We start from the raw sequence: 23001 nt of genomic DNA, 5'->3' as shown, positions 1-23001 counted from the left end.
CATTTGTGAAATGTTTCCTACCACGTTAGGGGTGAATAAAAATTAGTCTTGATTATCATTAAAACCCTTTTAATTCTCTCCTCTGTAGATCCTGATCTTCCAAGTACTGATTTGGTTTCCCTTGTATTTGCCACTGTGTAATAGGCCAGTGATCAATACAAAAATCAATACCCCCACCCGCCCTCCCATATTGCAAACTCAGACGTTGTGAGGGATCCCCTTTTTAATTTTTGTCTGAAAATTGCAACAACTCTCTATCACTGCTCTTGATGTTATGTAAACAGTGTTGATGCAAAGCAAACAGTTGTTTAATATAGTAATATTTACTTTGTAAACCGTATCCGTCTAAACAGTGATTTTGTTTGTATACATATTTATTGTAAAATAATCTACCAGGAAGTGACTGGACCCTAAAATAGAAGAAAAGTGGTGATCCTAGCCTTGGAAATCAGTAGGATTTTTGCAGTTCCTTTAAGAAGCAATATTTTTCAATGTTTATATAGTTACCTCAGTTGAATCGGTTACGGTTTGGAGTTTGACGTCTCTTCTTCAAGTCCTTTTTCACCTTCTCCCTCTCATCTCTAGGAAAAGCTTTTTGAAATACACACGAATACGTTCGAAAGTGCTGGCAAAAATAATAAAAGTTCAAATAGGGATAAATAGTGATAGAAATTCACAAAAATACCAGATAGTTCGGTCACATATGCAGCGACCGTGATAAGTAGTAAGCCTAAAACTGAAAGTAGTAAAAAGTTTTACTACTGATGACGGTCACTGTATATGTGACCGAAATATCTGGTATTTTTTTGTGAATTTCTATCACTGTTATCATCATCACTGTCTATTAAAAGGATTTTATCCCTATTTGAACTTTTATTTATCGTCATGGAAAGGCAGTGTGGTCTCCGAAATTATCTAATTGCTGGTCTAAGAAACTAGAGCTGGGGAGTAGTCACCCAAGGTTACTTCTACTCCTACTCTAGAGTAAGATTATATTTCTTTTTGTTATTCCAGTTGTCGTATTACTCAGGTAAAATAAACTTCACTATTGCATCGTGATTTCTAGTTTAAAGTAAATAACAATCAAATTTAGTTTTTACACTATCGATATTAAAATATAGTTCGTTGGGACTAAGGCACATGGGCTAAGGAATAACTTCGTATTCGTACACCTACTCTCAAGGACTCGAGATTTTTATGATTTACGCTATATTTCCTTAAACTTTTCATGCAGTCCACCTAGTTTTACCTTTTTCTTGAATTTTACACCCCTCCCCTTAAACTGGGCTTTCTTAAAACAAGTCCATGTGTACATGCCGGCTCCTTATTTGTGACTTTTAATCCTGGTAAAAATGTATTTTTTTTTATTCACATCGCCCCTCCTTAGAACAACCCTTTGTCTTTTCTTATTCTTGTATAAATAGGTCATATTTTTTCAATTCTTTTTAATTTACTTCATTTTATTTAATAGGTATTAATTGAGTCAGAATCGAGGGCGTATCAGTTTGAAGAAATGATTGTTGATCCAGGGAATTCTTTATTGCCCGACATGACCTTAGATGCCTCCAAATCACATCTTTATGCTCTATCTACCAATAAGGTTAGTATGCTCAAATATCTATTCTGTATACATTTATTCCTGCATATATATATATATATATATATATATATATATATATATATATATATATATATATATATATATATATATATATATATATATCTTTTTGTATGCACATATTTGATTAGGTTTAACTTTTCTTCTTTATTTTGAAGTGCACGGTCTATCTTCATGTTTAATTCACCAAGTAGACTGTTTATGAAATAGTGTAACATGAATGTTTTGTTTTTTCAAACTGATTTCAAGGGGAGGGCATAAACAAATTTTTCAATAAGCGTATCTATTCTCTTCTCTATAAGTAAGTATTAAGCTATTAAGGCTGTCCCCTCCTCAACGCCTCGCTCTTTACGCTAAAGTTTTTCATTGTTTAAAAAAAATAGAGTTGTGAGAAAGTCAAATTTTAGCGTAAAGAGCGAGGCGTTGAGGAAGGGACAGCCTCTTTCTTATACGGAATAATTTCTGTTCGTTTTAAGTTTTAATGTCGCTCCTTACTTTCAGTTAAAAAAAAAACTTGTTTTTTTTATTTAATTTTTGAATGTTTTTGAAAAAATGCAGGTTTTGATCTTGGCTCACCGTACATGAATAATTAAACACAAATTGCATATTAATTTACTTTTATTTGGTTAAATGGTTTTCTCGAAACTTGTTTAATTTTATTTAAGAACGTTTTTATTAGTAATAAATATACGTAACTTACAAATTAACTTACGTAACGAACTTTTATATTCATATATTTTTAATGCGTATATTAGGGGGTTCTTCCCCTAGTCAATACCTTGCTCTTTAAGCTAAAGTTCGAATTTTGTTCCAATTCTTTAAAAATCACAAAATCACAAAAATCACAAATCTATATTCATATATTTTTAATACATACATTAGGTGGTTCACCCCCTAGTCAATACCTTGCTCTTTAAGCGAAAGTTCAAATTTTGTTCCAATTCTTTAAAAATGACCGCTTTATCACAAAGGCCGTTAATTAGAATAGATAGCTCTTATGAAAGTACTAAAAAATCTCTGGCTTAAAGAGTGAGGTATTGACTAGGGGTGAGCCCAATCATATATGTATTATTTTATGTTCGTTTAAAGTTTTGATGTTCTGCTGTTGCAGTTGAAAAACTTGTTTTTTATATTTAATTTCTTATCTTTTTTTAAATAATGATGGGAAGTCCGGCGTCCCCTTCATAGCAATTTCCCTTCCCCCATGAAAACTTCCTTCATGGAAAGATACTCCCGCATAATCCCCGACCCACACCCCCCCCACTACCAGGAAAAATCTCCCCTGAAAACGTCTGTATACTTCCCAATAACTAATACTATATATTAACATTGGGTAAAGTTAATGACTTTCAGCCCTCCCTCCGGGAACTTTGGGGGATTAAGTCATCCTAAAAGACATACTTATAATATTTTCGAACATGCTGAACAAAATGGCTATCTCAAAATTTTGATCGGGTGATTTTGGAAATAAAATAAGCGTGGGAGGGGGCCAAGTTGCCCTACATTTTTTTGGTCACTTAAAAGGCACTAGAACTATTATATTTCAATTCCAATAAGCCCTCCCACGATATTCTGGGACCACTGGGTCGATACGATCACCCCTGGAAAAAACAAAAAAAAAAAAAAAAAAACCAAAAAAAAAACACGCACCCGTGATCTTTATTTTGGGATAAAAGGCAAAATTCCATGGTTTTGTAGATGGGGGCTTGATATTTCTACAGTTGGGTTCTCGGATACGTTGAATATGATGGTGTGATTTTCATTAAGGTTCTATAACTTTTAGGGGGTCGCGTAACTTTTGATTGGTAGGACTAAACTTGATGAAATTTATATATTTGAAATCAGTATTAAAATCTGATTCTTTTGGTGTATCTATTTGTATCAAAATACCGTTTTCTAGAGTTTCGGTTACCATTGAGCCGGGTCGCTCCTTACTTACAGTTGGTTACCACGAACTGTTTGATATATATTTCAGTTATATATATATATATATATATATATATATATATATATATATATATATATATATATATATATATATATATATATATATATATATATATATATATATATATATATATGCCTGTCGCCCGACAATCTTTTTGGCTAGATCACTTTGAAAAGGGTAAGGCAAACCGAAAATTATTGATTAAAACAAATGTCTTAGCACAGCTAGTGTAAAAATTATCTTAAATTATTTATGCATTATGCACTAAAATGAAGTTGAGTTGCACGCTTTAATTGTTACATCTTTTCTAATTAAAATCCTAAGAAAAAGAAGGTCACCGCGAATGCATTCAAAACTGAATTTTCACTCATATAAAATTTTACACCTTTTGTTTGGGGGTGCAATGATTCTTAAAGTGAAAAGAAGAATATGATATATTGTTTCACTTCTACAGGTTTTTTCCACTATATGCGCGAAATAAATTAATAAAACACGTTTTTTTTTTATTGAAAGTAAAGAGCAATGTCAAAGCTTAAAATGAACTGAAATTACGCTCTATATGAGAGAGACTAAGGTCTCTCTCAACCTTCCCGACCCCAGTCACTTTTTACACTAAAACCTAATTAGTGATTTCATGAAGGTATTTTAGAATGCAACAAATATAGCCTGTTGGTAATTGCAAGTGTTTTGTTTACCGATTACATTACAAAGCGTTTAAACTCAAAATATTATTGTTCTATTAATTGAATGTTCTATTATTATCATTCTCAAAACATTGGGATAAAAGAGTATAACTTTAAAACTTTTAGAGAATATATTGCTGAAGCATTGAGAGAGAAAAAAAAAAAAAAAAAAAAAAAAAAAAAAAAAAAAAAAAAAGGTTGCTAGCAACTCCGTCGATTATAGAAAATGTTATGTCTGTTTCTAGTTTTAACGTTGCTCTTTACTTTAATGCTCAAAACTGTTTCTTTTTAATTTCTGTTCATGTCCAACATCATAAGAAGATCTTTGTGAAAAAGTTCAACTTTTTTCGTCACAACAACTCAATGTTTAACAGCTTCCGCAATAAGGAGGAGCTGCAATCCTCAGCTTATTCCAACTATAGTTCTCCGAATGAAGGGAGGCTAGGGGGGTAATTCCCTCCATATTTTTATGGAGGATTTCTCATGTAAGGGAAAGGTTCGAAAAACCTATTCTTTGATGCTTCACCTTCCCACACCCATCCCGATTTACAGAATATCTACTGATCTCCCCCCTATAGTTATTCTGAAACTGCAATTCCATTACCTTTTTAATGGATGTATGTATCCTTAGAAACCTGCGACAATGGGGGAGGGGGGGGGGTGAAAGTGGGAGACTATTTAAATATATGTCTGCGAGGCTATATAAATAATTTACAATCTCACAGTATTTTCTTTAAAAAATTGTTGTTTTTGCTCTTTACAACTGCTGTTCTACGACACAATAACAGAGAAATTAGCGACTTGATGTGACATGGTCTCTTGTCTTGACTAAAAGGGTGACAAGGACTTTAAATTGCAATCAAATGGCCCCATCGTAATATTTTGTGACCATTGGGTTGATATGACTATCCCTGGTAAAAGAAAAAGATAAATATAACTCGTATTCATAAACACCTTTCACCCGAAAAAAAAAACTTCCATTTTGTCGGTAGGGGCTTAAAGTTTTCTCTCCAGGATTTTCAGAAATGTCGAATTTGATTGCGTAATTTCCTCAAGCTACTCCCCTCCCCCTCTTGCATGGATATTTCCCCTTTTTTCAAAAATTGCGCTGTTTTTTCTGTGCCAATAACTTACAGTGGGTAACTTCATGTTGAATGAAATTAAAACGCTCGCTACAAAAATCGGACCCTGCTTTTTATATTTGCGATTACAGCTTGATTACAGTTCAGAACTGAAGTGGTCTCAATTGAATCGTAAGGGCATTTAAGGTATTTTACATCTTGAATGTTTTCACAGCAGTTACCTTGTTTATATTTCGCCACAAGAAATTGTATAGCCTTTTTACCTCCTGGCTGCAATTTAGAAAGTCTTTCAATTGCAAGAGAAACAGTCTAAGCAAGAAGAGCCGAAATTGACCTTCCACAATAAAGCATATTTTATTTAAAGGAAAGATGGCTTAGCGACAAGACATTTAAATTGTTAGTGGCTTGTTCTTTAAAATATGTCACAGTAAGTAAATATATCCCTTCTGAATTATTTTGCTTTAATTTCTCTCAGATTCTGTAATCCAGCTTTAATCCATTTTTATGAATCCGAGGTTTCGAATTCCAGCTGTCAAGGTCAAACTAGCTCATCTACGCCAGCCTCATTCTCCTCGGAATCAAATCTTGAAGTGTTTGGAGAAAACACCTCCAAAAGTTCCTGAAACAGAGAAAAGGACGTTGAATACTTCTATTAGGCCTCATTGGTGCATACAGGCTTGACCCTGAGGGGAGGGGCCCGAGTGGTATGCCTGAAGGAGAGGAGGACGAAAAAATCAGGCCTTTATTTTCCGGATTTTTCAGTTTACAACTCGACATCCCTGCTATGTGCTGCGCCCAAATTTGCATTTTTGGTGAAACACTGGCCCCCTATCTCCAGAGAAATTTTCTAGAACAACTTTCTTGCCTGTGTTTCGATTCGGGCGCCCAATATAAGTCTTGTTGTCATTTTCGGTATAAACAATTAAAAACATGCTATAGAAGCTATCTGGTTCTTGTCTTTTATATAAACTTTCCTGGAGCATTAATTCAATTTGAACAAAATCTGATAATCAGTTAGTATCCTTGTTTTTCCTCAAATCTATTTAATTTCTAAGAAGGTGAACAATTTTGATTGAAAACTGAAGGTTCACCGTGAGAATAAATCACATCAATCAAATGAGATGGATGATTTGATCAGTGAAAACAAGATTTATTCCAAATCATAATTTATCTCGGAATGTTTATCATTCGGTGAAATAAATTTGTCAAGAGAAATGTTGTGCTAGAGTTAATTAACTTCCTACACTTTGTGTCGTTTTCATCATGCTTCTTGTCGTGACAACCAAAACTAAAGAAATGTACAACATGATGCACTAAAACTGTATTAGCCTACATAGAGAGGCGAAAAAAGAGGATTAAATCTGGAGCTATTTGGAACTTGCCACATTTTTATTTATTCAGTTGCACATTTGCCATTTAGAGACATCTGCCAATTAAATTTCTAGTGTCCTAGAAATGTTCTAATGTCCTTAAATTCCTACGCCTAGAAGCGTAATTATTCCAGAAAATATAGTTTGATAAGAAAAGAAATGTATATTTGAGCCCCCTCGCTTTGCCCGGTCAGCTGCAACCTAAAATATTATCAAACATTGGTAATAAATCCAACCTCAAGGGTGAGGGAAATTTGATATTTTTTTCGTGGGGGGGGGGGGATTCAAAATCAGAAAACAATGGGTTTTTAAGAGCCATATCGGAGAGACCCCCTCCACTCTGTGTCTAAGTATTGAATAAAGCTCCGCGTTTATGTTGTACCTATCTGACGTTTCTTTATTTTAGCGACAGCTTTCTTCGGTAAATGAGGTAAATCATTTTCAGCGCCAAGTGCGGCCTAAACCTATAACCAATCGGGGTGAATTTGCCTAGGATAGTATAGCCTAGTCCTATCAAGGCAAACATTAATGGGTTTTAGATCTTACGGTATATGGGTCATTCTACAGAAAAGGCTAATGAAGACAGACTACGCTCGCAGGAGAGAGGGGTATTTCCCCCTATGCTCTCTGTAAAATACCAAGAGTTTTATGTGAGCGAGTCAATGAAAATCAACCTGGACAGCGAGAGTTAAAACGTGTCAAAATTGAAAAAGATAACGATGATGATTGAGTTTGGGATTTTGGCATGGATAAAGTCATCAATGCCTACCATACCTTTGTATAAAAAAAAAAAAAAAAATAAATAAATAAAGGTTCAGTGATATGTATTTCATAATGACGAAAGATAAGCCGAGGTGTAGCGAAGCAAACAAATTGATAATGATAGCGATGATGATTGGGTTTTGAATTTTGACATGGATAAGGTCATCAATGCCTACCATACCTTTGAAAATCAAAAACCTGGATTAGATAAATCATCGGAAGAAAAAGAGGTTTTTGTCCCACCACCTGAACAATTAAAAGAAAGAAAGGTTCGGCGATGTCTTTCATAATGACAAAAGACAAGTTTGACATAATGACAAAGGTTCGTCGATATGTTTTTCTTTCATCAAACAGTTCGTGGTAACGAACTGTAAGTAAGGAGTGACCCGGCTCAATAGTAACCGAAACTATAAAAAAACGGAATTTTGATACCAATAGATACATCAAAGAATCAGATTTCTATGCTGATTTTAAATATATAAGTTTCATCAAGTTTAGTCCTACCCATCAAAAGTTACGCGCCTGAGAAAATTTGCCTCATTTTCAAATAAAAGGGGGAATACCCCCTAAAGGGGGAATACCCCTAAGGGGGTTATTGGTATATACAGACATTTTCAGGGGGATTTTTTCTGGTGGGGGGTGGGGGGATTAGGTTACGTTGGAGGATCTTTACATGGAGGAATTTTTCATTGGGAAAAGAAAATTTCCGTGAAGGGGGTCCTGGATTTTCCAGCATTATTCAAAAACAATCAGAAATTAAATAAAAAAACATTTTTTCAACTGAAAGTTAGAAGTAATATTAAAACTTAAAACGAACAGAAATGATTACGTATATGAGGGGGTTTGTCTCCTCCTCAATACCTTGCTCTTTACGCTGAAGTATGTTTAGTAATTTCAAAAGAGCTTTTTATTGTAATTATACGGCCTTTGTGATTCAGGGGTCATTCTTAAAGAATTGGAACCAAATTCGAACTTTAGCGTAAAGAGCAAGGTATTGACGAGGGAGCGAATCCCCTCATATTACGTATATGATGAAGTTCGCCCCCTCGTCAACACCTGGCTCTTTACGCTAAAGTTCGAATTTTTCTAAATAATGGCCGATATAAGCAATAATTTGTTCGTGTTATTTTCCAGCCATTTAATCCATTTTTCCAGCCATATTAGTATTGAATTTTACCTTAAGACGCTTCATAACTATGATTTCTATCTGATAGTAAACTTCGTTATTACATAAAAAAAAACGATTTTTTTTCCAACTGAAAGTAACATTAAAACAAACATAGATATTACATACATATTTTAAATATATTTTCTTTTATTCGTTTAAGTGGTTTGAGAATTGCTCAACTTACGACTTTCATATTCATAAAAAGTTTCGACCTCTTCGGTCGTTTTGTTACTATGCCTTACAAAATTAGTTCCGCAAATATAGCTAATTTAAGTCCGTCTTTCCATGGAGAAATTTCTCGTGGGGGAAGGGAATTTTCCATGGAGGGGGAGCTGGACTTCCCGATATTTCTAAAAAAACGATCAGCAATTAAATAAAAAACAAGTTTTTTCAACTGAAAGTAAGAAGCAACATTAAAACTTAACAAGAACAGAAAATATTACGTATATGAGATGAGTTGCCTCTCCTAAACAGCTCGCTCTTACGCTAAAATTTCTTTTTTAACTTTTAAAAGATGCTATTATTCTAATTAAACAGCCTTTGTGATTCAGGAGTCATTCTTAAATAACTGGAACAAAAATCAAACTTAGGTTATTGTAAGGTTATTACTAGTTTAAAAAAAGTTATTATTATTAGTTATTATTAGTTTTTTATTTAAAAAAACTAATAATAATAATAAAACAAGTTTTTTTTTAACTGAAAGTAAGGAGCGACATTAAAACTTACAACGAACAGAAATTATTCCGTATATGAAAGGGGCTGTCCCCTCCATAACGCCCCACTCTTTACGCTAAAGTTTGACTTTCTCACAACTCTACTGTTTAAACATCAACATTAAAGTTTAGGTATACTGTCAAGCAATGTTTTGAAAAATGCTTGGTCCGGAATGCTGAGGAAAGTATATTAAAAAGCTATTAGCTAATGATAATTGCAGAAACTCGTTTGAGCGACGGCATATCAAACGAAAAGCTAAAACATCTTGTTCCGAACTGACCTTAAATGATCAAACCAATGAAATACATCATGAAAACAACCCAGTAGGACGCGAAAGATAAAAACATCTAATGTATCTTTTGCTTGTATCACAACAAGGCGTCCTCAGGTTTAATTACAAAAAAGGCCCTCACCTTTTATTCTACGGCCTCTGGCTCCACACATGCCAACACCCCTGCAAAAGAAAGAAAGAAAAGGAGCATCAGTGTTACTCATGCATCACCTTTTATTCTACGGCCTCTGGCTCCACACATGCCAACACCCCTGCAAAAGAAAGAAAGAAAAGGAGCATCAGTGTTACTCATGCATCACCTTTTATTCTACGGCCTCTGGCTCCACACATGCCAACACCCCTGCAAAAGAAAGAAAGAAAAGGAGCATCAGTGTTACTCATGCATCACCTTTTATTCTACGGCCTCTGGCTCCACACATGCCAACACCCCTGCAAAAGAAAGAAAGAAAAGGAGCATCAGTGTTACTCATGCATCACCTTTTATTCTACGGCCTCTGGCTCCACACATGCCAACACCCCTGCAAAAGAAAGAAAGAAAAGGAGCATCAGTGTTAGTCATGCAAAACACTGATTTCCCTCGCTGTTTAAGGTAGGGGACTGTAATTCTCCAGGTTGGATATCCTACAATAGCAATTCCGATCGTGTACTTTTCATTCCTATCTGTCGCCATTTTTAGAGGTTTCCAACTCTTTCAAAATCCCTGAAAATTTATTTTCGTAATGAACTTACGGCATTAAGTTAGGCCAATATCCATCTTGAATCACTCTTAAATGAAAATTTTTTTTCTCGCTAGATATTTTTTTTCAACTTGCGTTTTTAAAATTTCAGTTACCGATACAATGTGGCTATAGAAATACGAAAGGCGTTGAGAGATATTTTCCAATATGTTCAGGAGAAGCAAAAAACTGTTTTGGAAAATATGCCTCCATATCTCTCTCGAGATCCAATCGTGCCTTTCTGGCATTTCATGGTGGGTATTATCAGTGGCGGATCCGGGGGGCGCTCGCTCCCCCTAGCGTAGTCAAAAGTAGTGTAATTTACTTAATTACTCAAGTTTGCGTTAATTAAACTTGCTCCTATCGCAAGTTTATCGGATCAACCTATTTTTCGCCCCCTAAATTCTTTTTTCGGATCAACCTATTTTACCCCCCCCCCCTAAAAAATCCTGGATCCACCCCTGGGCCTTATGTGACAAACTTCGTGGCTGTGGAAGAGCCGTATACTTAACACTTTTTGGTCGGCAAAACTGGTCGAAATTTCGTTATAACGCGCTTTGATGGATTATAAAATTGAGAATATCTCGAGAACGAAAGAGGATACGCGCATTCTGATTAAACCAATCGACGGGCAGCCTAATTTTAGTACAATCGATATTTAACTCATTTTGACTGATTTGTCACTTAACACCTTTCGTATTTTCACAGCCGAATGAGCTGTGGTTCGCTTCTACTATATTGAAGCTATTGCTTCAATCAAACAGTTCGTGGTAACGAACTGTAAGTAAGGAGCGACCCGGCTCAATGGTAACCGAAACTCTAAAAAACGGGATTTTGATACCAATAGATACATCAAAAGAATCAGATTTTAATTCTGATTTCAAATATATAAGTTTCATTAAGTTTAATCTTACACATCAAAAGTTAAGTGCCTGAGAAAAATTGTCTGATTTTCGAAAAAAGGGGGAAAGTCCCCCTAAAAGTTATAGAACCTTAATGAAAATCACACCATAGTATTCAGCGTATCAGAGAACCCTACTGTAGAGGTTTCAAGCTCCTATCTACAAAAATGTGGAATTTTACATTTTTTGCCAGAAGAAAGATCACCGATGCGTGTTTATTTGTTTGTTTTTTTTTGTTTTTTTTCAGGGGTGATCATATCAACCCAGTGGTCTTAGAATATTGCGCGAGGGTTCATTCAAACGAAAATTAAAAGCTCTAGTGCCCTTTTTAAGTGACCAAAAAAAATGGGGGGCAACTAGGCCCCCTCCCATGCTCATTTTTTTCCCAAAGTCACCCGATCAAAATTTTGAGATAGCCATTTTGTTCAGCATGGTCGAAAATATGATAAAAATGTCTTTTAGGATGACTTGATTCCCCAAAGTCTCCAGGGGGATGGATGAAATTTATGAACTTTACTAAATGTTAACATATAGGCCTAGTATTGGTTATTGGTAATTATACAGACTTTTTCTGCGGTTTTTTTTTCTGGTCGGTGGGGGCCGGCGCGGGTCGGGGGCTATAGGGAAGGATCTTTCCATGAAGGAAGTTTTCATGGGGGAAGGGACATTGCTATGAAGGGGGCGCCGGATTTCCCAGCATTATTAAAGAAAAAGATCAGGAATTAAATTAAAAAAAAACAAGTTTTTCAACTGATCAACTGATTTTAAGAGGTCATTTTTAAAGAACTGAAAAAAAAATTCGAACTATAGTTTAAAGAGCAGGGTATTGACTAGGGGGCGAACCCCCTAACATACGTGTTAAAAATTTATGAATATAGAAGTTCGTTACGTAAGTTAATTCTAAGTTACGTATATTTATTACTAATAAAAACGTTCGTAAATAAAATTAAACAAGTTTCGAGAAAGCCATTTAACCAAATATAATATGCAAATTTTTTTTTAATTATTCATGTACGGTGAGCCAAAATCAAAACATGCATAAATTCAAAAACGTTCAAAAATTAAATAAAAAAAAACAAGTTTTTTTAACTGAAAGTAAGGAACGACGTTAAAACTTAAAACGAACAGAAATTATTCTGCATATGAAAGGGGCTGTCCCCTCCTCAACGCCTCGCTCTTTACGCTAAAGTTTGACTTTCTCACAACTCTATTTTTTTAAACAATAAAAAAACTTTAGCGTAAAGAGCGAGGCGTTGAGGAGGGGACAGCCCCCTTCATATACAGAATAATTTCTGTTCGTTTTAAGTTTTAACGTCGTTCCTTACTTTCAGTTAAAAAAACTTGTTTTTTTTATTTAATTATAATACGCGTCCATTCGTTTCAGTGACGTCCATTTAATTGATCTTTAATCGGCAGTCGTTTTGTAATTTGGAAACTTAATGAAAAAAAAAATATGGAATTCTGCTCGTACAAATTTTCAGAAAACCTAAGATGGTTGAAAAGGGATAACCCTCAAATAAACTGGATTAGTATAGAATTAACCTTGGGGCAGTTTGGAGTTGCCAGGGACGGACAAGCGCCCCATTATCATCCATTTGTGGAGATCGACGGATACATACACACAAACGTGTGGGAAAAACAGAATTTCTTTATTATGCATCTGCTAGTACTCGTAGAGTAGTGACGGATTGGTCCATTAATCTCCACATAAATTAGAACCTCGGGGTAGTTACTGAACATTCAATTACTACCCTCAAGATTCAGTCATTGATAAGTAAAATTTGACATTATCATAACTCCCACAAATATTTACTGTCAGCTTCATTTTGACATGTGGGATATGACCTTACCTATCATAAAACGTCAAAAGGTGGTAATGACGTCCTTATCTTCAATGACTGTTTACTCAACCCGATAGTATAAGTAATCATTACTGTATATACACACCTGGTGTCTTCTGAACCCTGTTTAGTAAATAACTTCAATCTCTAAAAATGTTTGCCTTGTGTATCTTGAAATTCACTGAATTAAATATTGTAATGTTTAAATACATTTTTTGTTAGAAAAAATAAAAACCCATTCTGTCAAAGGAGACCAGATGCTTGAATCTGGTCTTGCCAACGCAGGATACGGTCCACCTGGACAGTGTCGCCTTACAGTCTAGAGATTGTAACCATTTTCTATAGAGAGTATAACCCATAGTTTTCTATATTTTTTCATGCAATTCGTATCCTTTTATATTGTTATTTCCAAATTTGTTTCTTCCTTCTACCCCTGAAATATATTTCTGTGTTCCTGGGCTTGATCGATCAATCCACTATGTTTATTTGTGACGTATCCAGATTAATGAGTTCGGAATAGGTATGTACGCAGGAGATATTTGAGACAGTATCTCCTCCTCCCCTGAAATCCCGATGTTTTTAGATTTCTTCTGCGTGATTTATGTAATTTGCCTATTGTTTGCTTTTTTGGTCCTCCCTCCTCTTCCATTCAAAAAAAGAATATAGTCAGGATCTTTGACTGGTTTAGGCCTCTCCCAAATGTGAATTCTCAGTTAGAACAAAAAAAAAATAAAATAATTTTTGTGAACAAGCCAAAGTTGGAATTTTTTTTTATAGAGTAGGGGAATGAATCGAAGCGACAAAATTGTCCCTGTCATGCCCCATTTTTTTATACTTTCATACTTCTGATTAAATTCCCAAAACCGTTTGTTTAGCTGTTTCCAAAGGAAGGATGAGCAGAACAATGTAGATCAGGAGAAACAAATTGCAATAGAACATACATATCTCTGCTGATCCTCCATTGGAGAACAGCTTAGCAAACTGTCCTTGGAAATTACCTTACAAGTATAAAAATGTCAAATTTGACCTTTTAGGTGTTTACAGTGACACAGTGTGTTGCGTAAAGTCTTATATAATGCTGAAGCCACAGTATGAGGCCGCAGACAGTCTGCTCAAATTTTGTATCATCATGAGTCTCACTGATAGGAATTATTGAATCTTAACGAAACCTGGTGTGCAAGTAGAAGATAATGTTCTAACGATGCCTATTAGGATTCAGGGCTCCATTAGAATTCTCTGGAGGAGAGGGGGGGGGGTCCATAAATTGATTTCATCTGAACAATAGCTATTAGAAGGGTTGTCGGATGTCAGCCAAATTTAGTGTCAGTAGTATTATCTAATGTATTATTTCTATCCTTTTGAAGTCCGTCTCTCTGACAAATTTGACCTATATGAAGGAGAAGGAATTTTACCGCAATTTCTTGTTGTCAAGACGTATTTCAGAAGAGGTCGTTTGATATCAATTTAACGCAATGGGGCCTCTGGGAAAACGAGCTGGGTTGTGACTCGAAAAAAAAATTAAGTTGCGCAATTTCGGTCCAAGCTATGAAAATTCTCTGTCGCGTAGCGAAGTTCTATCTACTGTGAAAATAAAGTCATGACTTAGTGCCAAAGTGAGCTAAGTCCAATGCGTGGAATGATTTGGTGCCGAAGCAAGTAGTGCATGGACTGTAAAAGCCAGTTGTCTAACAGTTCTGTCTTGGAAAGCCTCTCTAGTTGAAGGTGCCTGTCTACCAAATTTTAAGCGAATCTAAGCATTTCGATTTTTTGGTCACTTTCCCGGCAAGTTACCACAGAAGTTACCAGTCTGAGGAGACCAATCCTAGACAAATCAGTCGAAAATATTTTTCTTTCCAACTTTTTCTTTCTGCGCTATAGCCTACTGGCCCTAGGCTCGGAAGCTTCGCTGCCTCGCTCCTAGGCCCAGAGCTGTCTTTCAGTAGCCTGTGCGCATCCTTATGATTTGATATTCTTACAATTGTGCTACATAACTGCAGAAAGTAAGGTCTATGACTGTCTGATATTGCCCTAGTAGCCTACCTTTTTTGTTCCTTTTTATATTCCATTCCATCCAAAGTAACCAGAATTTATGCCTAAATTAAACTTAAGCCACCAATTGTTAATTTTTGAAGCATTTAGTTTGTTGAAGCAAATCTCTTGAATTGGTAAATCAAAAAATGATACACCAATTGATTGTGTATGTGAAAAAGATAACAAAAATAATGCACATTCTTTGTTACGTTGTAGAGGTGTGGGGTAACGGACCCGGCTAAACAAATGGAGTCTTTTCAACTTCACTACTTTAAAGGAATGTTTGGACTCCAAAAAGCAGCACTTTCTGCAGGCCTCGTCATAAAAGAGGACTACGGCTCATTTTCAGGTTGAAAACAAAGGTATATCAAGATAGTTAGATTTTGGCTAAGGATATTAAATTATCCTGAACATAGGCTTACCAGAGTTGTGTACGAAATATTGCTAAAAGAATAAGACAAATTCGTGGATATTGAAGATTTTTTTTTTTTTTTTTTTTTTTTTTTTTTTTTTTTTTTTTTTTTTTTTTACTAATGGTAATATTCGTTCGGCCCCTTTCAACTTATTATAAGGCTTTATTTGTGCTCATTTAATTTTTAAAATCACTTTGTGCTTTTTTTGGAAAAATTTTTATTTTAGAATTATTATTTTAATTGATAAGTTAGAACACTCATATATCTCATAAAATGTGGAACTTCCCACTTAAGCAAATTACTGATTTACTTTTATGTTGAGCAATCTATGATATTCATATACGTACTATTAAAGTCGCAGGTATAGTTTTCTGCAGGGTGGAGGGTGAGATATAGCCTAATTGTTTAATGTGAGATAATTAAACTCTTAAAAGTGATAGTATTTTATCTTTTTATTAACTTACAGGGGGTTATAACCCCTATTGACTAATCCTCTGTAAACTATGTCTAAAAAATAACTTGAAAAACATCATAAAATTATAAGTAAATGCAAAGACTAAATGCCAATTTGTTTTTCTCCGATAGCTATTTCCTGTCATAATATTTTACGTCTTTTCGTAGCGAAACCTCATTATATCAAATATGATGAAAAGGGAGGGGATATTACGTCCAAATAGAGGCTCTTGAGTGGGATTACTGGAGATATTTCCTGAGGTTGAAATTATAGCATTTGTAAACACAGGAGGGCTATATACAGTAAGCGAAATGGGAGATTAATATTCCAGACATGAGGTAGTTTTGTATTGCTATGAAAATAGAGATTGCTCTGATTTTGGCCTATAACGGAAGAAATCGTTAAGTTGCTTAGAATGTATCTATAATTATAAGTAAGATTGTTCAGTCAACATTTTATGGGTAATAAAAATGAAGTCCTTAGACGGTTGATAAAAACAACCCTAGGGGATTAGCTTGGAGGAACAGAAGCTATGCAAAAAAATTGTACAAACTTGGCGGAGGGCTGACTGGCCTATGAAGACGAAATAAGAGGCTTTAGAAATCTAGATCCACTTTACTTTATACCGGTGTTTCCGACAACAAAGCCTACGTACATAAAATTGAAAATAAATGTAATCTGTTGAAGTGTCTAAATTCCGAGAGCTAATGCGCAACCAAAATACAATAGCGAAAAAATGGCCTTTTACAAACGAGTGTTTTAATATTCTGAAGAAATGATCTTAAAATAAGGAAAATCTATATAGTTGACAGAAGTAGCAATTATTAGAAAAAAGATCAGTTTTATACATTAGCCTATTTAAACATTGGTGTCTTCAAATATATATATTTTTTTATGTTAGCGTGGGTGTCAATAAACAAAAATGTCGGTGGAAGGACAATGAATTTCAGTGACACGCATTCATGAATTTTTGACAATGAATTTTTTGGCGACTATTTTACCAACCTTAATCAGAATTTCGGAAAAATCGAAAAAAAAATTGGGGACTCGTCGAGCTTGCTATAGAGGAGGGGTCCCTCACCGCCCTTCGTCGTGCCTCCAGCAGCTGGTCGTAGAATTAGAATCAAGTTGATAGAGTTTGAGTAAGTTAAAAAGTTAAAATGCCATGGCTAATTATTGAAAAAAACCAAGACAGATAGTGTGAGTGAGAGGCAAAGCTGGCGTAAACCTTTTTTTTTTAGAATTGTATAAAAATGATGTCATTTCACTTGTTGACAGATAGTCTCTCATCCAATCATGGAAGGGCAGAACTAAGGTCATTAATATTGAGGGCTTAGCGCTTGATTGAAAACTAAACAAATGGTTTCAGGAATCACCAATTGACATTTCAAAACCTACTTTAGCTATCAATTTGCCATCTTTTTGAATAGAGTTGAATTTAAAAAAAAAAAAAAAAAAAAAAAAAAAAAAAAAAAAAAACCGATAAAGTGTTGGTTCAAAATAGTAAAACTAAATTGATTGCAACAAATGTCCACAAGTGAAATTTGCTGCAAGAACTTGTTTTTATTTTCCCGGAAAGCCGCTCATTTCGTACGGACTATGATAATAATAATAATAATAATTTATTATGCTCTACACATATATTTTTAGGGACAAATGCCCGGCCGTTTGAAGGTGTTAGGATTTTTTTTTACCGTTCTTTTTAAAGTAAAAAAAAATGAAATATAAATATGATAACATTTGGGGCTTGATTGGCGCATGTGGTGTCTAAGGATTGTCAACGCTGTTGCCTTGAATTGGATCTTTGCTGTTTTTTAGTGCCTTTGTGGCTTTAACAAAGAATTTCTACCTTAGGAAATGGAAGGCAGAAGACCTATATGTTAAGAAATGGTCGTCTCAAAGGCAATTGCAAGGAAAGAGGCAAAAACTTAAACGATCTGACTGATTGGACGAAAAATACTTCTGAAGAGTCGTTAAGCAGTAATACCGTGACAAAATCCGTCTGTCCGTTGAGGTGGGGGGGGGGGTAGTTCTTAGATGTATATCACAATTTTCTCGCAGTTTTCAAGACATATTTCATGTTTTATATTAGTTTTTTGTAAGAAAAATACAGATACAAATACCTGTTAAAATTCAATTTCAAAATGACCAGAAATTACTATTAATATTTTACCGTGGGTTTTGAAAGGTTAAAGAATAAATGAAACCCAAAAACAAACAGAAAATAAACAATCATAACAAAAAATATGCAACAAGTAATAATATAAATGAATAAATAGATCTTAAAGCGAGTAATGCTTATGTTGAACATTAAAATCAAGCTTAAAACGAAAAAAAAAATATTTGGTTATTGAACTATAAATGAACCTCAAATGAACGGATATTAAATAAACAATCAATGCAAACAAACATTCAATAGATATTAATGTAATGAATAAATAAATCTTAAAACGAGTGAAACTTAAAAAGAATATGCAAATCAAGTTTGAATCGAATAAAAATAACTACAAACAAGAGTTTGGGTATCGCCACACTGTAGAAGCCTACAATCTACTGCGTCATTGCCGCTTTACAGAAAACGAATTATATTACAAATTTTTTCTTTTGTACTTAATATTGAAAATAAATGTATAAATTACCGTAAAATTTTGAACTGATGGGCTTTTAGCAATTAATATCATTATGCATCAAATATTCAGTTTAATTTGTTAGTTCTTTTCAAGATTGGTCAAGACAAATATAGTTTCACTACAACAAAATTTGGATACTGTCTCCTTCTTTAACTGTAAAAATCTAAACCCTTCTGCGTCATTGTTGCTTCACTGAAAAAAGATTACTCGTATATTACAAAATTATGATTATCCATTTCTTACAGCAATGAAAATTAAAATAAAAATTACAGTGAAAAAAAAATCTTGAATTAATGGATCTGTCAAGAATTAATATCATTATATATCTAATATTCAGTCAACAAAAAGCTAACTCAACACAAACTAAAAAAAGAGATGAAGTATGACTTACGTGACCAAATTTAAGAGGCAATATTGAAGCAAGAGAACTAAATACATTAGATAAGTTAATGTTAAAATGATTATCCAAGACCGATTGACTTACTGAGAATAAATTCCACAAACAATTTTTCTATCTTATTTAGATCATGAGACCTTTGAGAGGGGTTATTTTTGACAAAAAGAGTTCTTAGTTTAAGGCTGGCATACTAAGAGGTGGGAGGGTGAGTTTGCTTTGAGTATGTTTTCCTCCCCTAATTCTTTTTGTTTCATTATTGTTGTCTTGTTATCACTTTTTATGTCTTCTGCATAGTTCGCTTATTTATCGCTTTCTTTTTTAAAAATTCAGCGTGCCAAAACATTCTATGTACGGGGCTGCGTTACCCCTTAACGTTTTTTACAATGTACCCTTTCTCTGTCTTATTACTTAACCAAAATAGGTTTTTGTTGTTTTTGGCTTTTTTGTGCTCTATATTTCACCAAAAAGAGGTAATTCATATTCTAAACATTAGCGTCCTTTCCTCCCCTTTTTTATAGCAGAGTTACATTAGCTTAAGAATTGATTTTTCTGTTTTTCTTGAACTTGAAAAATGTTCCAATGGGCTACTTTAAATTCTTAGAGTCGGCAAACTGGGAACTGGAATTGAAAGATATATTCGATCGAACCATGATCAATTGGAATCCCCTTTTTACGGACCTGTCACCTTGTGGGATTTTTTTTCTGGACATATCACCATCTAAATATATATCAGACCGTTAGTTTTGCCAAGATTTGATAAATGCCCAAATTGCATTGGGTTCATACCCAATATGTATATTCATACCCAAATTGTATTGGCTGCAGTGGGTTCGTATCCAGGATCCTCACTAAAAACAACAAGTTCTTTTTCAAGGATGAGTTTCATGTTGATTAGTTTAGTCAAAGAAATATTCTGATTGAGCTTGTGACGTATCCTACAATCATTACCCTTAAAACTTTACCTAACAATCACAATTGCTGCAATGAAGTTATGCTCATTCTAATAAGCACAAGTTATTGAAAATGATTAGGTATATTATTTTCATTAGCCAAGAAAAATCAAAAAGGCGATTTATAGTAGTTCCTCGGACGTTGGTAATTTATACAAATAGACCGATCCAAAAGACACATCGTATGAATATTTTAAATTGTTTTTCTTTTTTATTCTAAAAAAGAGGGAAAATCCGTCCGCTTGAGAAGAAAAGATTATCCTGTCACATTGTATTCGGATTATCGCACAAGTAATTACATTTCCTAATTTTTGCTCCCTATCAAGCTAGGCCAGGGTCCAGTTCTTTCCGGGGGAAAAAGACGGTTTTCCATCATCTTGTCAACCCTTCAGTTACGCTTTAACGCTGGAACGCACCCTGGGGATAACGCTTTGAATTATTTCCCCGTCACCTTGACAACCGAGAAATGTTGTTTTCTTACTGGGTAAACAAGCGCTGAAAGCTAGAGAAAAATCGACAATGAAAAAATCATACGAGTCTTTAGTAGGCAATAAATTTCTTGGGGCAATGAGAATACCAGTAGTAAGTTACCCAAATTTTTGATGAGATTCAGACAAAACTATGTTATGGGACGCCGCCCCTCCAACGTTTTTGGCCTTCGGTAAATTTTTTGCCGAAGGCGAAAATTTCGGCAGAAATTTGGCAAAATTGCCCGAAATTTAGCAAAATTCTTGATTATATAGCTTGATATAAGTATAGCTGGTCCGCATGCAAAATGTGTTAAGTACAATTATTCTGCATATTATAAAGTAAGAATTGTTTTCTGACTCCAAACTGTCCAAATACTTTACCCCCCCCCCCCCTTATGTGTAAAAATATAGCCCAAATTATATATTTCCCATCTATTCAATTACTTGTCTTTGTCTCGTCTCTCGCTAAGCAGAAAGAAATTAACGAAGAAACCGGTTTGTTCTCGAGTTTTATACAGCGTAAACTTGAATGAGTGGCGTAAAATACATAAGTACCAAAATACCCACTACAGATGCATAGTACCAAATTTTTGATGAGATTCGGACAAAACTATGTTATGGGAGAAGCTTGTACATTACAAAAGTCGGCTGTTCAATTAATGAATTTTATTTACTGGTTTATTTCAAACACCCCATCTTGGTCTTACTGGTTTATTTACTGGTTTTTATTTACTGGTTTATTTGAAATAAGACTAGCCTTATTTCAAACAGTAGGCTGTACGAAAGTGTGGTTTGATCTCACTTTCTAGGGATGTAATGAGAAAGAATAGTGGAGATGGTCAAGGCTCCTTCTGTGGATGAAGAATGACATATTGCCAAAGATTGTCCTTTTCGGCCAACCGTCTGGGGCTAAATGAAAAGCAGGTCGTCCTTTGTTGGGTGAGAGGATGTCGTAAGGAAAGATTTAAGGGAAACGGTAACTTTCTGGAAGGGTGTAAAGAGGAAGATTTTGAATAGATTGGATTAGAGGAGAAGCGTGCATAGCTGTGTTGGCCTCAGGCGGCTTGGTGCTCCGATCAGTTGTTAATAGTAGTTTATAACTGCACGTGGTGGATCTAAGATGACAATCTAAGGATCTAAGTTTGAAGAGTACTTGCTCTCCCCCCTCTAGATTAAATAATTATTGAGGCACTTCAAAATGCAGATCTGAACTGAACAATTTTTAAGATATCATTTACATATCCCCTCCAAAATATTATATACGGACCGAACCAATAAGCAGGGTCTTTTTGCTCTTTTTTAGCATGTGCATTATATAAAAACTTTGCTGACGAACGGAAAATGACTAAAATCGTGAGATATAGATCGGAGGACTGGTTCTCGCTAGATTCTGCTGCTAGAGATATTAATTCTTAACAGTTACCGTTGCTTTATTACTACTGACAACTTATTATGGCACCAAGCCTCCTGAGGCTCCAAAAGCTCCTCCTCCTCCATCCTACTCTGCTGAGACATTCGGTCTTTACTTCTTCAAACTAAGTTTCTACTTTCGAGTTATATTGCTGTTAAATATATTTTAGATAGGGACAAAAATGAATTTTGTTTTGTTTCAGGTGTTCAAAATTAGAGTTGAGCATTGCGCAAGTTACTCAAATTGCTCATCATGTCTAGAAGCTCGCGACCCCTACTGTGGATGGTGTTCTTTAGAAAAAAGGTAAGAAACTTTCCCATTTTCATGTACTTCAGATACCTCAGAATATGTTTCTATTTTTTTTATTATTAATTATGTTCAGCATTCCTTCGTGGCCAATGAACCAACAGGACGAGGAAGAATAGGATCAGACCGCTCATGGTAATGACCGGTAAGCAAAGAGTGATCCCTATCCACTTAGAATCGAAATTCTAAAAATGGAGGTGTGAATACATAATGACAACCAGCAACAATCTTTTTGTGGAATTTCATTTACTGTTACTGAAAGTTAATACAGATTGCGCCAGTCTTGACAAAATAGTAATAATAATAATAAAAATAAATAAAGATTGTTAACTAAAACCAAAAGAACAAGACTAAAAATGGCGGAATATACGGAAGATAGGAAAAGAAAGGGGCTAAAAATTGAACATTAAAACAAAGAAAACATACAATTATTTAACTTCAGAATTAAGATTGTGGAAACTGAATCGAATGCGTCATCAATACTACAGATTTGATTTCATTTTTCGAGCGGTCATGACAGCAACCCTCCAATATGGCAGACGAATTTACAAAATCTATTTATAATGCTTTGAACTCATCTGACACCTCAAGAAAAATGTTGAGTAGGCTATATGAAAAATTAAATCACAATATTTGTAATATTCATGATAAATTAGAGTTGCCATTCAGAATCTGATACTGGTGCCTCGACTATCCTCCAATTGCTCCGGAAGAAAACTAGGTTTGCTGAAATCTCCCCGAAAGTTAAAGTTCGTAAATAGAACCCAATTACTTTTGAGAAATTTGGGGAAACTCCGAAAGAGTCCGGGATGATAGATGTATTGTGTGATAGTTTCAGGTGAC

The 23001-nt window shown here is 34.7% G+C and overlaps 1 protein-coding gene across 2 annotated transcripts in view; it reads left to right on the top strand.

Annotated features, from left to right (window-relative positions):
* Positions 1 to 23001, top strand: part of PlexB (plexin B) — a 305515-nt gene that overhangs the window by 147403 nt on the left and 135111 nt on the right. For both annotated transcript variants that reach the window (XM_089106186.1, XM_089106185.1), the window contains exons 4-5: positions 1472 to 1600; positions 22055 to 22155. In XM_089106186.1, the coding sequence (XP_088962312.1) occupies positions 1472 to 1600; positions 22055 to 22155 (230 nt within the window). The remainder of the gene's footprint in view (positions 1 to 1471; positions 1601 to 22054; positions 22156 to 23001) is intronic.

This window comes from Artemia sp. Qi Xiang Cuo, chromosome 20 (genome assembly GCF_049724085.1).
Source record: "Artemia sp. Qi Xiang Cuo chromosome 20, ASM4972408v1, whole genome shotgun sequence".
Classification (NCBI taxonomy): Eukaryota; Metazoa; Arthropoda; class Branchiopoda; order Anostraca; family Artemiidae; genus Artemia; species Artemia sp. Qi Xiang Cuo.
Note: the sequence above shows the minus strand (reverse complement) of the source record. Positions and strands in the feature narration are given on the sequence as shown.